The sequence below is a fragment of the Dendrobium catenatum genome, unplaced genomic scaffold (genome assembly GCF_001605985.2).
Source record: "Dendrobium catenatum unplaced genomic scaffold, ASM160598v2 fragScaff_scaffold_1664, whole genome shotgun sequence".
NCBI lineage: Eukaryota > Viridiplantae > Streptophyta > Magnoliopsida > Asparagales > Orchidaceae > Dendrobium > Dendrobium catenatum.
The window spans coordinates 454,338-470,053 of record NW_021320126.1 but is presented as its reverse complement, the minus strand read 5'-3'; the positions used below and the strand labels follow the sequence as shown (position 1 = coordinate 470,053).

General features: G+C 36.3%; 1 protein-coding gene across 6 annotated transcripts in view; it reads left to right on the top strand.

Annotated features, from left to right (window-relative positions):
- LOC110104411 (anthranilate synthase alpha subunit 1, chloroplastic-like) overlaps positions 1–15,716 on the top strand; it is a 59,902-nt gene that overhangs the window by 38,093 nt on the left and 6,093 nt on the right. For 3 of the 6 annotated variants that reach the window (XM_028701269.1, XM_020833507.2, XM_020833515.2), the window contains 3 exons: positions 4,828–4,908; positions 7,752–7,838; positions 13,613–13,936. In XM_028701269.1, coding sequence (XP_028557102.1) covers positions 4,828–4,908; positions 7,752–7,838; positions 13,613–13,936 — 492 coding nt within the window. Of the gene's footprint in view, positions 1–4,827; positions 4,909–7,751; positions 7,855–13,612; positions 13,937–15,716 lie in introns of those variants that run through there. The other 3 variants (XR_003703255.1, XR_003703254.1, XM_020833529.2) reach the window with 3 other exon arrangements.

Here is a 15,716-nt window from a genome sequence, read left to right as displayed (position 1 = left end):
AGAAAATACTCAAATCGTGTACAATATTCATATCTATAACATTCTAAAAGTTGTGCGGTGAAAGTTGTGTCAATACCAGATCAGGTCCAAAATTCGACTACGAAAACACAAAACAGTGCACATCTCGATCAAAAATCAATATCTTTGAAAACAGAAATATGATTCGAAGTCCTTACCACGAGATCTACACTTTTCCCAACAGCTGCGTCGGACGAAAAGCGCTCCGCGGCCTCCGAAATCTAAGCTTTTTTCTCTTTTTCTTTCTCTCTCTCTCTCCTCAGATATTTTCGTCTTATAAAAAATATTTTCTCTCTCCTCAAAACGAGCTGATTTCCTTATAACCTTAGTCTGATCGGCCCGGCCGTTCGCCACATCGTCCTGGCCGATTCGAACAAAATCCAATCGGCCCGGACGATTCCTCAGGCCGATAATTAATTTGCCAAAAACCCTTGCTCTCGGGATTTTGCCAAGCACTGATCGTCCCAGGACGATCCAAAATCGGCTTGGACGATCCAGTCCAGAAATCATTACAGAAAACACTCCAGAAATCAACCGTTTTCAATGCACTGATCGGCCTGGACGATCTCAATATCGTCCCGGCCGATCCTGGGAGAAAAATCCAATTCAGAGAGGAACAGTAAGGGAACGAGATCTCACAGAACTTGAGTTCAAGTCCGATCCTCCTCTTTGAACGGACCAGAGTTGACTTGATTTGAACTAATGAACAAATACACGGTCGTAGCGCCGACCATAGTATTTGATTTTATATATTTATATTAGGTCTTCGAGGTCTATTACAAGAAATGTTCATTACTAAAAGCATAAAACTCTTTATTTTTAATATCCGTACGATAACTCACAATATCAATAATTGAACCTAATCCTCTTTCAGTGGGCGGTCAAAGTTGACATGATTTAATTGACAAATACACGACCTATTTAAATAACCCTGATGATGGTCGTGTTGAAAAAAATCTCAATCGAAGGGTACCCCAAATATTTAAAATGCCTCCCAAATTTTCATAAAATATAAAAAAATAAAGTGATAATAAAGTCACTCTAATAATGACCGTGTTAAAAGATAATCTCAATCAGAGGGGTTAATTTTTGAATTCTATCAAAACTCCAAAGCTTTACATCTAGTAAGTATATCAATATTTAAAATTGAAACTGATTATCTAACACTTAAAGCTAAAGATCAATCCATCATCCGCAATTGTTTGTCAAGGTGGAAACATTTGAAAAGCACTTCAGCTCACAAAGAGTAATTGTCAAGTCGAGAATATCACTATGATTTATTCTCAAACCATCTCTTGACAATAAGGACGTGGTACATGTCCTCTAATCGGTGGTTTCGTCGCCAAATGGCACCGCAGATAAAAGGTTATGACCGAGGCCCTATGACCCAGTGATTTTATCGTGAAATGGTACCACTAAATTACGGTCATGGCCAGAGCCCGTATGTTCTCCAATAACATTAAATTCTTGAATAATGAATCAATAGGGTATAATCGATAATGCACAAAGCTATTTGTTAGCTAAGGTGGACTTAAATCTGTCCACTTAGGTAGACATTCACTTCAAGTTTACAAGGTACCCTCGGACAACGTAACCCATGGTTGCCGAAAAAAAATCCTTCAATCAGGTTGGGTCGACTACCTCCTCTGACTAAGTATACTAGGGATGATGATGGCTTGGGATGACGGAACCGTGAGATCTTGATTGGGTTCATCATCATTTCCCCCACCATTCACTTTAAGTGCGAGGTGATAAATTTCAATTTTCAATATCAAATTATCCTGCTACTATACGCTGGATACTACGTATCTGTTCGATAACTATCCTTAATTGATAGTTCTCTCTCATTATCAGAAGTGATAATTAACTATAGCGGCTTGCGCCTATAGGAAAACCTAAACTTAGATCATAAAGTTATCGCAAAATGAAGGTGAAATTTTAGGTGATGTCTTATCTAAAACCCAATCTGTATTTTGAAAATTTACCTCGGAACTCAAACTCGTTAAAACTCTCCTCGCCGAAATACAAAAGAAAAGGGTAGCGGAGAGGTTGGGGTATGAATTTTTGGAGCCCACATCTTGCAATAATGATGTTATGTAATAAATGAATTGAAATCAATAACATGCCATTTGATGCATTTTTCTTAGATGAAAGACATTATATTTTAACATTGCCATTAATAAGTCCCATGCCCTAGATGAGAAAAATTGAGGCTTGCGTTAGGTAGTCGACAGCCAGCGTAAAACCCATTGAATAATTATGACATAAATCCTTTAATACATTGTGATAGAAAAGTACCACTCAAACTTAAGGAAAAATTTTATAAGATGGTGGTGAGAATTGCAATGCTTTATGGCGTAGAATGTTGGCAATTAAAAGAGAAGCCTGATATTAAGGCAAGTGTTGCTGTGCTGAGGATACTCAGGTGGATGAGTGGATTTACTCTTAAAGACAGGATACGAAATGAGCATATCCATAAAAAGGATGGAGTATCTCTAGTGAAAAATAAGATTAGAGAGAGTCGCCTTAGATGGTTTGGTCATGTAAAACGACAGCCTTCCGATGACCCTGTTAGGAGAGTAGATGTATTAAATTTGGCCTATGTTAAGAAAGGTAGAGGTAGACCTAACAAGACTTCGTTAGAAAATATGAGAAATGACATTTCTTTATTAGATTTAAATGAGAATTTGGCTCTTAAGAGGATATAATGGAGAAAAAAGATTCATGTAGCCGGCCCCACGTAGTGGGATAAAGATTTGATATTGTTGTTGTTGTTGAAAGACATTATATAGGTTAGAAATATGATTACCCAGTTCAAACTCAGAAGATTTAGTTTGCCAAGTGATACGTGGATTTCATTGTTCTTAGTTTAGTACCTATGATTGAAGCATAATTACACACTAGTTATTCATATTAGTAAATTAATTGATATTTTAAATTAATCATATTATTTTTTCATTTTAACTTTTTATCCTATTTAATATCTGTATACTCTTATTCAAGTATGTAAATCATACTTAATTAATTTTGCAATATCTAGATTTAGCATATTATGACATGTCATATAAATCCTTTATTTGATCTTTCAACGTAAATATTTCAAAAAATAATTTTATAACATAAAGACATAAAGCGTTAATTAAAGTCAAATCTAAAGTTGCTAATAAATTTTAGATTTATCTTTTTATATTAATCAATGTTTAATTCACTAATATTTGATCTAATTCTGCTTAGTAGATTTTATGTTTGCCACTTTTATGAAAAGGAAGGTAACAACCTGTAGACATTCCTTATGGAAACTTTTATCATTAAAATTCATCAATTAACAAGATTTAGTCTAAATTATTTAATTTAATTGCATTTTAGTTGAAGAAAAACCTTAACTTGTATTTTTAGATTTCAAATTTCTTTTAAATATCTATTCCCTAAAATAATACAACCGCAAATATCACTTTTATATTAATTAAGTTTTAGTTAACTGATTCTTGTTCTTCATGACATCCCTCTTAAATAACATTCCATTTTCTTATTATTTTTGTTTTTTTTCTTACAGTCAAACATCATAACCTTAAAAATTTCCTTAGTAAATATCATTATGCATAGGGGCATAGATCTAGATTTAGCAAATTAAATTGCTTTGATGGTGGAAAAAGAAAATCTGGGTTAGGATATACCTTGCTTTGATAGGAAGAGGAAGAGGAAGAGTTACAATTTTTTTTCTTCCTTCCCAAAACAAAATGAGTCGGACCTCTCCACGCACGTGCTTGTTGTATCCATGCGTGCCATGGTCGCATGGATATCCTCTGCTTTCCACCTCATCGATGCTTGCTCGCTCACCTTCATCTTAGTTTGCTCGAGCCATAACTTTCACCCTCTCAGTGTCTTGCTAATGCCCGCCTACTCTAGCTTTTTCTAAGGTTTGCTCGAGCCTTAACTTTTACCCTCTCAGTCTCTTGCTAATGCCTACCCACTCTAGCTTCTCGGGCTTGCTTGCTCTTGGTCACTTTCCCTTTCTTATTATGTGACTAATCGCACGGTCGCTCCTATTAATCAGATAGACATACAAATGTTTGATAGTAGTTATAAATTCACTTTTTTAATAATACTTTACAAAAAGTTACTTTATATCATTTTATTTATTATAAAACAAATTTTGATTAAATCTTGTTCTGTTAAAATTTCTTTCAAAATTAAATATTTTATAGAAGTTAATAATTATTCATTTTTCTTGAGTAATTTGTCATTTTAGACATTTCTATTTAAGCATCTTTGTAATATATAAAATTTATTCCTGAAAAAATTGAATTATTATTAATATTAATATTAATATCAACCTTTTAAATAAAGTTAATTTTTTGTGACTTTACACATTTGGTGCATGACATTTTTAAAATGCTTTAGTTTGAGAGAGATAGAGTGATGGCGATTAAAAAAAAATTACATCTAAAGTGATAAGAGTTGAGAGTGACTCTGTCCATTAGCTAAATATTTAGGATTTATGGTCCATTCACTAATATATTTAGCTTAACTTGGGCTCTATAGCTAATATATGAAAGAGTTTTAGATATATCCTGCAACGTCAGATTATGGTTTAATTTCCTTAATTGACATCTTATAGTGTTGTCCCATCATTTGAAATACTATCCATGTATAATGTTTAACTAGCTTTAATCATTGGATATGCTAATGTCTGTAGTTTTCACTTGAATGAGGTTCCTATTATATTAAGAAAAGGGAAATGTTTTAAAATTTACACCCTATTTCCTCCTTACCCCTTCCTGATCATTTTGAGATGGGCTTATGTAACAGGTCTCAAAATTTGGTTCAGTTAAAGTGGATAAACTGATGAACATTGAAAGATATTCTCATGTGATGCATATCAGCTCAACGGTAAGGCTAGTTTTATTTAAATTTGAAAGAGGGTTTTGGATGCTATTGAAAAATATTTGCATGTGACGCATATAAGCTCAACGTTCAGGCTGGTTTTATTTAAATTGGAAGAACTGGGTTGTGTATGCTTTCTCGTCTGGTTGTCAAAATTTATGCTTTTAGCACAAATTACAAACAAAAATCATCATTGTTGATTTCAAGCTAAAATGAAAAATGTTATCGCAAGTTTAATGAACTAAATCTGAATTTAAATTTTGCTATACTTTTGTCTTTCTCAAGAAGTGATGCACCACTAGATAATTTAATTTTGAAGAGAAGTAGTCAAAAGTTTTGGTCCGACCAACCCTTAGTGGCATGCCCCAACCTAACCCACTTGTGGTGACACTAAACAAGTGTCGACTAAAATCCAATAGTAAGATTAAATTTGCTACATGAAATTTGAGGGCTTCAGATGAGAAAATGAGAATTGTCGGACACAATAATTAGAAGAATACATATTCTTTTTTATATGAAACTAAATGAAAAGTGAAAAACTCCAAAGGCATTTGAGAAGGTAGAAAATGATTAAAATGGTTCCCCAATCTTTGTGGGGGTTTATTTTAGTTCCAAGCTATATAAAAGGTCTGATTTGGCCAAAAAAAACCACAGTTAAAAATGAAATATCTAAGGAATTTTTTTAGTAAAATCTAATTTTCAACTTACCTTGTTTCTTTGTCTACAACAACCTACTTTATATACAGGAGCGAATTGACATTATGCTGGTTGGGTAGAGAGGCTTTTTCTTTTTGTAATAAATAAATTTGTTTGATGTTTTTTTTTTTGTCTTGATTCCATCGTAATGAAATACATTGAGTTTGATTTTTTTTTTTAAAATTAGAATACTATATTTTAAACTTTTTTATATTGATTTTGTTAAAATTATTTTTATTAGTACAAAGTTTTGTAAAAAAATTCAAGTAAATATATATTCTTAAAATATCATATTTTTTTAATATTACTTGTTAACTTTGACTTCAATTTTCATTTCTTTTGACTACGTGATTGTTTTTACTCCTATTTAAGAAGTTATGAGTTAAATCCAACCTTTTATATAGTGAATGAGGTTGATATAGTCATGGAGATAGTTCAAAGATAAAATTGTTAAGGTCAATAGTGATTGTAATGGATTGATTTCCATTAAGGTTATTATCATTAAGGATGTCTTAATTGTGTTAGACTTCGCTCCTCATGTTGATTGAAAGATACTTACAAAATGAATTTTGTAAAGAGATAGCAAACTACTAAGATGTATGCCTAAGGAAAACAGTATTTATTGGAGGTAACTTGAATTTGAATGTATGTTCTTATAGGATGGATTATGGGATTCATGTTGAATATGAAATAGGAGATGAAATTATAAGTGGAAAAGTTATACTTGATTTCATAATAACTTATTATATTTTGCATAACAAGTATATACTTTAAAAAATTATAACCACATCTAATTACTAACAAAAGTGGGGCCAATAAATCTACAAATATACATCTTTGTTACTTTGATGAAAAGAAAAATCTATTTAGAAAGATTGTAATGTGATTCCAGAAGAGCATTCAATCAGATAACACAGGGTATTAGTTGGATGTATATATTAAGAGTATAAAGAAATCCATCAATAAAATAATTGCCCTAGGATAAGGTTGTGAAATTTGAATGGTGTAAAATTATTAATTTTTTAAGATAACTGTAGAAAATTTAATAAAAGATATTATAAAGGATTAAAGTTAAACTTTATTAAACTATAATTAAGTTGGCAATGTTTTATAAATCTGAGTGTTGGGCAATAAAAAAAGTGATTGGCAGTTAAGTCAAGTGTGGCAAAGATGAGAATGTTAAAATGGGTTTGTGAAAAAATTATCAAGGGTAAATTAAATAATAATTATATTAAAGGAATGATTATAGTGACATATATTGAAAATATATTATTGATAAATAGATTTGGATTTCTTGGGCATTACGCTTTAGGGTAGAAAATGTGCCATAAGATGAGTAAAGGACATTAGTATTGGAGGATTGGAAGAAGGGATAAACTTAAGGTGATAAGGATATAAGTTCTTTCAGATGATTCATAAATAATAAGTTTAGTACTCAACAAGAATGACTGGAACATTCGGATTCATAAAGCTTATCCCAAATAGTTGGGATAATGCTAATGATGATGATTGTCACAAATTACATGGAGAGGTACTTGATAGTTCACCTCATAACGTTGATTTATTTTGATGTCTTTTTGCAATAAGCTCATATTCCTTTTCATGTTCAGGTTGACGCGGAGATGATTAATCTTAATTATTTGTTATGTCTCAAACTCCCATCATTCATGCAATATTCGCCTCTCGTAATTCATTACTGCTTAGGTGCACGTACAGGTTCATTGTAGGTTCTACGGAGTAATATTAGTAACATGTAAGCCTTGTGGTTGCTGTTGATGTTCTGGGATCAAATAAGTTTGTATGTATGCCAGTATTTAACGGTTCCCTTTTCTCGAAGTACCATTACAAATGAATAAACTGAGTTTTACCTAGACTGACGATTGAAGTTGTGTTTAACTTCTAACTGTCCTGGCCTGCCTGAATGATCTTTTTGGTCTTTCTCTGGACAAATTGGATTTCCTCAAGAATTTGTCATTATGCAATTAACCACACCCTCCCCCCCCCCAAAAAAAAAAAAAAAAAAAATCAAATGTACGAATACAAGAGCCTCGTTTTTCCAAGGAAATTAGCACTTTTTATATTCAGGTAGCTATGTTTTAATTTTTGAATTAGTTCTTGGAAAATTCAGTTGTAGTGATCGTATTTTAATGCAGATTAGTGGAGAATTGTTTGATCATCTTAACAGCTGGGATGCTTTAAGAGCTGCATTGCCAGTGGGAACAGTCAGCGGGGCTCCGAAGGTCTGACTTTATATGGGTATTTTCATTTTTCAGCTGTTGCTTTAGTTATGCTTATTTTAAGCACGGAAACATTTTATTTTTACCTGATGATAAGATTGAACTTTTTTCCTACTTATTAGTAGAATCATGCGCTATCTTCTACTTCTAAGGGTTTTTGCCATACATACAGTTTCCTTCGTCATTAGCTTAATTATGTGGAAGTTGTGAATAGAACAGCTACACTCTTACACTTGAAAACCTCACTTTCTAGTTTATTTTGTGATGCTTCTGCACACCAGTGGTATCTGAAAGTTTGCTGTGGCATAAATCTCCTTTGTCCTTGATAATGCTGCACATTACATATAATTTTGACTGTGGTAATGATGAGGACATCGTCAGCGATTTCGACACATGTACCATCAGGAGATGCCGGAGATCGACGGCCGCGATCATGAGTTTTATTTTGAGTCATTTTATGTAGTAGTTTATTTTATTTTCAGTTTTTTTCCGCTTTTTCCCTTATGGGTATTTGGTTGCTATTGTAGTCCAAGGGGCATTTTAGTCTTTTATTTTTTTGTCATTTGGTGGCCTATATATATGGCCCTTTTCTCATGTAATAGAAGTTTTTGATGAATGAAAATTTGATATTTCATGTTCTCTTTGTGAGTGCAAACCTCCTCGATCTCTTATTGAGTTCGTAGGAGAAGCTAGATCTCTTTGTGAGTTCTAAGTCTTCTTGTTCTACTAATTTTCGTTCTTTATTTCTTGTGTTCGATTCGTCGTCGTGGAGATTGGACTGAAGCATTTGTGGAGAGTGGAATGGGAGGAGATGCATGAGGTTTGAATCCCCTTTGAATTACTCCAAGCTTTCTCCCCAATTCTCTGGCCGCCGCCTTCCTCTTCTTCAAGCCCCTTGCCGCCGGCCACCTTGGGCCGCCCAGGCCACCGGCCACCACAACTCCACCCGCTGGCCCCTCTTGGAGTTTTGAATTTGAAATTCAAAACTCTCATGAAGCTTTGATACTTTCCTAATTTAGCTCTTTAATTTGAGGTCTCCAAATTAATTAGATTTCAATTTGAATTCAATTTGGTCTTAATTAATACCCTCTTATTAGGAAACTTCCCTAGCTTAAAAACCTGAAATATATTTCAGATTTTTATTTAAAGCTTTTTTAGCCAAGTGGTCCCCACCTACTTAAGTTAAATATTTTCTCCCTCTCTATGCTTGGCCGGCCTTCCCCTTATTGTTTTTCTATTTAATTGCCACATCACCACCTCTTAAATGCTCCTAAATACCTTTCCTCTCAACGTAACTGCAGCTTTTATTCTAGATTTCAAAATCTAAGATAGGAAATCAGGATTATTCCCTCTCATTCATTAACTCCAGCAGATTTGGGAAAGAATTCCCAAAATCTCAGGGAATTAAAGCATAATTTAATTCCTATCCCTTCACGTGAAACTGAGCCATCAATTCCTTCCGTAGGCTGAGAGTGGCATTAGAAGATTCTGGTCTCAATCAGCCGCCTCCTCCTTCATTGTTTTGCTTGGAATTATTTCTCCAAAATCTCTCTGCTACTGGCCGAACTCCCCATGCTCTTTTCTTGGGTTGTCTCTCCTCAACTCTCTCTTTCTCTCTCACTCAACACCTTTGCTGGAATCAAGGCGTGAAGGCTCCTTCAAATTTCCCTTGCTCCTAAGCCATTCCTCTCAGGTTTTGAATAAGAAACCTGAAGAAAATTTCAGATTTCCTAAAGAGTATTTTTTCAGCTTTTTGGAGAGGAGATCCTCTCCCTAGCGAAGCCTCCGCTTTCGTTCTACATCAGTTTGGTATCAGAGCTTTACGCCCATTCTCCTTTAGGTATCACTTGACGTTTCCCAATGGACCCGATAAGACTCCAAAAGAGTTTAGATGACATCGTTAACCTAGTGGGCAATATGACTAGAATTATAACGGAAAAACCCGTTGACTATCCCCACTCTAATTACAGGCCCCACTCAGCTTATCACCCGAGACCTGAGCCTAGGCCTCCACGACCTCACTTAGAGTCACCTTATCGTCTGCCTACCTTTGATGGTTCTTTGGACCCTTACTACTTTAGGGAATGGGTTAGACAATTAGAGGACTATTTTGAAACACGACATATCCCCGAGTCCCACCAGGTTAGCATCGCTAAATCTCACCTCAAAGGTCAGGCTCTTCAATTTTGGGCAAGATTGGAAGATCATAAAGAGTCTCGCGGTGAGTACCCTACTTGGAAAGACATGAGGCGAGATCTTAATTCAAAATACTGACCCTCTACCAGTGACCACCATCTAGAGCCCGGCCCCACCTCTTCTGTTGGAACAAACCGTGGACATTACTGAGGTCGAGGCCACCCATCCTTTAGTAACGACAAGGTTGCTGTCCCACCTTGTAGGTCTTCACTCAGTCTTAGTGACCGACCCTTTAGTGGGTCTTCTGTTGGTTCAAGCCCCTATGACACCCCACTTGGACTAACTTCTAGCCATCTCAGTCAACCTTTAGTCTCCCCAGTCCTTGATCCTGCAAGTGTAATTCTGATCGAGAAATGAATTAACAAGAAAACGCCCTCTGAATCTAAAACTGAGTGCATCCATTTCGTGGATGCTAATGATATTAAGGGTAACGAGGACTTCTTTGAGGATGGAACAAAAGATATTGAATCAGACTCCCAGAATGACTTAAACCCTGAGCTAGGAAAGCTAAAACCTTTAAAAGTCGACACCTTAACCCACCCCGATCCTAGGCTCCTCGAGGACAACTCCTTGGATAAAGTCTGCCTGGACGATATTAATTTGATCCCGAAAGAAACTGATCTGACCTTGAACACAGTGAAAGTAAAATCGGAAGATTTTAATTTAATTACTGAGATGACTCCGGATAATTCTGATTTAATTTTGGATAATTCTGATGACGACTTAGATATTCTCGAGTTGGAAGTAAGCCAATCGAATTTATCACCTGATTTAAGTGAAACAAACCTGAGTCTCTTTTGGAAGACAGTACTTTGAGTCTGAAAGTTTTTGAGCCTGATTTGAACAATGTCCCCTCTTGTTTCATTAGAGTCTAACTTTAGAGCTGCTCATTTGGATTTATATTTGACCGAATGTGTCATTCTTGATTCATACATTTTGCCCGTTATAGCCTCGTCCTACCAGGATAAGGACCACTTCTATCTTAGTTGGATGAATTTGTTCGATGATACTACCCCCACTAGGAGACTGCTGCCGACCCTAACCGAAACTTCCTATAGAAGTACCCTGGTAGCTAAGAATGTCTTCATTGCTCCCCCTACACCAGTTCCCTTAGATCAAACACTTTAGACCCCCTCTTTTCGTGACTCGTCCACCTTTTCTAACTATGTGTTCGTGTAAGTTAGTATGTTGTGTATGTGTGTTTTATAGTTTGTGGTCCTCCAAATTGTCTATGTTGTAACTTGTGTGTGAGCTCACGATTCTTGTCATTCATCCTACACTCAGAGTTTCTTGCATCCACTTTGGCATCTCATCGTCAAGAACTGCGTAAGGATATTAATAAAAAGAATAACCAAAGCAATGCCAGTTATAAACTTACAGCCGATCTCAAGAGACGGTTCAAAGAATTTGATATTAGAGATTTTTGTATTGGTTCGGATTTGTCCGGAGCGGTTCCCACAAGGGACCATTATAAAGTTATATGCTAGAAGCATTGGACCGTTCAAATAACAACAAAAAAATAAATAGTAATGCTTATGTGTCAGACCTTCCTGAAGGTTTTAACATTAATCCTATGTTAACATCGAAGATCTTGTAACTTTCGAAGGTCCAGAGTGTAACCCTCCTATTCCACGAAATAGTGAGCCTTGTGTGAACCCACCTGGTGAGATCCCCAGCCTAACTCCACCTCCAAAATTGCCTAATTTACCCAATACAGAGAAGATTGAGACAATACTTAGTGATGAACTCAAATTTCCACTAGAGATGATGGTCAACAAAGGTATCTAGTTCAATGAGCAGGGAAACCGGAAACGGAGAACACATGGGTTGATTGTGACGAGCTACAGCGAGTGGACCCCGACTTACTAGAGTGGTACACGAGCTCTATAGATGCTTACTCGATGGGGTCGAGTTTTCTCCCACCTGGGGAGAATGATGAGGACATCATCAGCGATTTCGACACATGTACCATCAGGAGACGCCGGAGATCGACGGCCACGATCATGAGTTTTATTTTGAGTCATTTTATGTAGTAGTTTATTTTATTTTCAGTTTTTTTCCGCTTTTTCCCTTATGGGTATTTGGTTGCTATTGTAGCCCAAGGGGCATTTTAGTCTTTTATCTTCTTTGTCATTTGGTGGCCTATATATATGGCCCTTTTCTCATGTAATAGAAGTTTTTGATGAATGAAAATTTGACATTTCATGTTCTCTTTGTGAGTGCAAACCTCCTCGATCTCTTAGTGAGTTCATAGGAGAAGCTAGATCTCTTTGTGAGTTCTAGGTCTTCTTGTTTTTCTAATTTTCGTTCTTTATTTCTTGTGTTCGATTCGTCGTCGTGGATATTGGATTGAAGCAATTGTGGAGAGTGGAATGGGAGGAGATGCATGAGGTTTGAATCCCCTTTGAATTACTCCAAGCTTTCTCCCCAATTCTCTGGCCGCCGCCTTCCTCTTCCCCAAGCCCCTTGCCGCCGGCCACCTTGGGCCTCCCAAGCCACCGTCCACCACCACCTAAAAATTAGTCCAAGCCGTCGCCCCCTGTTCCCCAATTTTCCTTCCCCACAACTCCACCCTCTGGCCCCTCTTGGAGTTTTGAATTTGAAATTCAAAACTCTCATGAAGCTTTGATACTTTCCTAATTTAGCTCCTTAATTTGAGGTCTCCAAATTAATTAGATTTCAATCTGAATTTGAATTCAAATTGATCTTAATTAATACCCTCTTATTAGGAAACTTCCCTAGCTTAAAAACCTGAAATATATTTCAGATTTTTATTTAAAGCTTTGTTAGCCAAGTGGTCCCCACCTACTTAAGTTAAACATTTTCTCCCTCTCTATGCTTGGCCGGCCTTCCTCTTATTGTTTTTCTATTTAATTTTCACATCACCACCTCTTAAATGCTCCTAAATACCTTTCCTCTCAACGTAACTGCAGCTTTTATTCCATATTTCAAAATCTGAGATGGGAAATCAGGATTATTCCCTCTCATTCATTAACTCCAGCAGATTTGGGAAAGAATTCCCAAATCTGAGAATTCCCAAAATCTCAGGGAATTAAAGCATAATTTAATTCCTATCCCTCCACGTGAAACTGAGCCATTAATTCCTTCCATAGGCTGAGAGTGGCATTAGGAGATTCTGGTCTCAATCAGCCGCCTCCTCCTTCATTGTTTTGCTTGGAATTATTTCTCCAAAATCTCTCTGCTGCTGGCCGAACTCCCCATGCTCTTTTCCTGGGTTCTCTCTCCTCAACTCTCTCTCTCTCTCACTCAACACCTTGCTGGAATCAAGGCGTGAAGGCTCCTTCAAATTTCCCTTGCTCCTAAGCCATTCCTCTCAGGTTTTAAATAAGAAACCTGAAGAAAATTTTAGATTTCCTGAAGAGTATTTTTTCAGCTTTTTGGAGTGGAGATCTTCTCCCTAGCAAAGCCTCTGCTTTCGTTCTAAATCAGGTCACCTTCCATTCTCCCAAGTTAGCTTTAAAGGACATAAATATGGCTAATATATATGTGAATACACAAAATTTGTTTATCCATTTTATTAATTTTTAATTCGATCTCCTATTTCCTTTCTGTTTGATCAGGTGAGAGCCATGGAACTTATTGATAAATTGGAGGTCAGACGACGAGGCCCTTATAGCGGTGGGTTTGGTGGGATATCATTTAATGGGGACATGGACATTGCTCTTGCTCTCAGGACCATGGTCTTTCCAACTGCTAATCGCTACAACAGCAGGTATTCATTCAATAACTTGAATTGGCGGCAGGAATGGGTGGCTGACCTCCAGGCTGGAGCTGGGATTGTGGCAGATAGCAATCCTGATGAAGAGCAGAGAGAGTGCGAGAATAAGGTTGCAGCTCTTGCCTTTGCTATTGATCTTGCAGAAAACACGTTTGTGAAGTTATAGGTATGTCATGCCTGCAATGTTTTATTGTCTTTAGGCTACAGAAAAAACAATTATTTAGGGAGCTTTATTCTTAACTTTAGCTGAGTGATCTATAAGAATAATGTTTTACCCCAAATAAAAAACTGAAAAACGAAACATTTAAATTGTGCTAATGACTTATTGTAAAACATCTAAACGGGAACCAAATCATAGACAATGTAACTTCTTGATGACAATTTTTCATAGCTCAAAAGAAGGATTGATTAGAGCTCTGCTTAGATCCCTTAAGTGTAACAAATAAGCCCTAATTGTAATTCTAAAAGATCTAGAGAGAGTATCCCGATGTGCAGAAATTCCGGCAATTTCCGTCTTTTAACTGCAGTTGGTGAAAAGTACGAGGTTAGATTTTGGTGACAATAATTATTAGGCTAGGTTCTGGTATGAATATATCTGATGCATTTGTTCCAACAAATATTTATACAGCAGAAGATGTAATTTAAATCTTAGGGGCTGTTTGACAACAAGTAGAATTTTTAAGTTTAGTAGGATTTATTAAATCATGAGTGTGTTAAAATCTGAAAACTATTTGGCAAGAGAGCTATTAAATCCTAACATAATCCAAGATTTAAGGTGGATAGTTTATTAAAAAGTGAAACTGTTTGGCAACATAATTAATGTGGTGATCGTCAGAAGAATCGGACCTGCAAGAAGGAAATCCCAATCCAGGGAAAAACACAAAACTTCAAAGCTTTAAAAAGGAGTTAATATTCATCAATGATACATTTCCTACTACAATGCATGCATATATAAACTATCTATAGAATCTTCTAGAAAAGCTTCTAACAAACTATAGTTAGCTAGTCATAAGGAACACTTAAGCTATGATATTCCACATCATTCTCCCCTTGCGTCAAAAGAGCTCGACTCCGTCAAGACGTTTCATTGGGAGGAAAATAGATGTATAAATTATAATCAATCCTCATGGGTTGAAAATTTTGCATCTTCGATGCATACCCACCAACTTGTTCATTAGTTGTATGAGTTCCTTTGGCCTTCCAGAAGAAATAGTAATATAAGCCTTTCTTCCAACCTTAATACAAAATTTTCCAAGAATGAGCATAGAAGGGAGCATCTATCTTCTGTGGGTTCATTGCTTCCAATTGAGTGATATAACCAACGAAACAGTCCATGAGACGTGGTCTATATAAATGAGAGCATAAGCATGAGTAACTTTCCCACACTTGACATATACATCCCACAATGTAGATCCAATGAAGGAGTTCATAGACATCCCTTTTTTCAAAACATAGCATTGATTCCATCTTTCTTGAACTAAAGCATCCAATAATGAACATGCTGACAGTATGCTCCCCATAGTGTATTCATTAGGCTTTACACCTGTTAATCTCATCTGGTTAAACAAAACCAATCCCTCTTCGGCATGATCATGCTGAGCCAAACCAGATATGATTGCGGTCCAGGACCCCACATTCCTCTCCGAAATTGAATCAAACACCTGAGACGAGGCATCCACCATCCCAATCCTGCAATACATGTCCAATAAAATCGTGCTGAAATAGGATTGCTGCTCCCGGTGGACATAAGTTGTAGTGCAGTTTTCCCTGCAATCTTAGCAGGGCTCACTCTCAATGAGATGCGAGTTTGATGGGTAGGCTGCATCTGGCTCCGCACATGCTGCTGCATGGAGATTTGATTTTTCACAGATGATGCTGAGGGAGATAGTGTCACGATCCGGCCTGGTTAGCTCGTAGATACGAGGCGGGAACGAGATCGGACATGT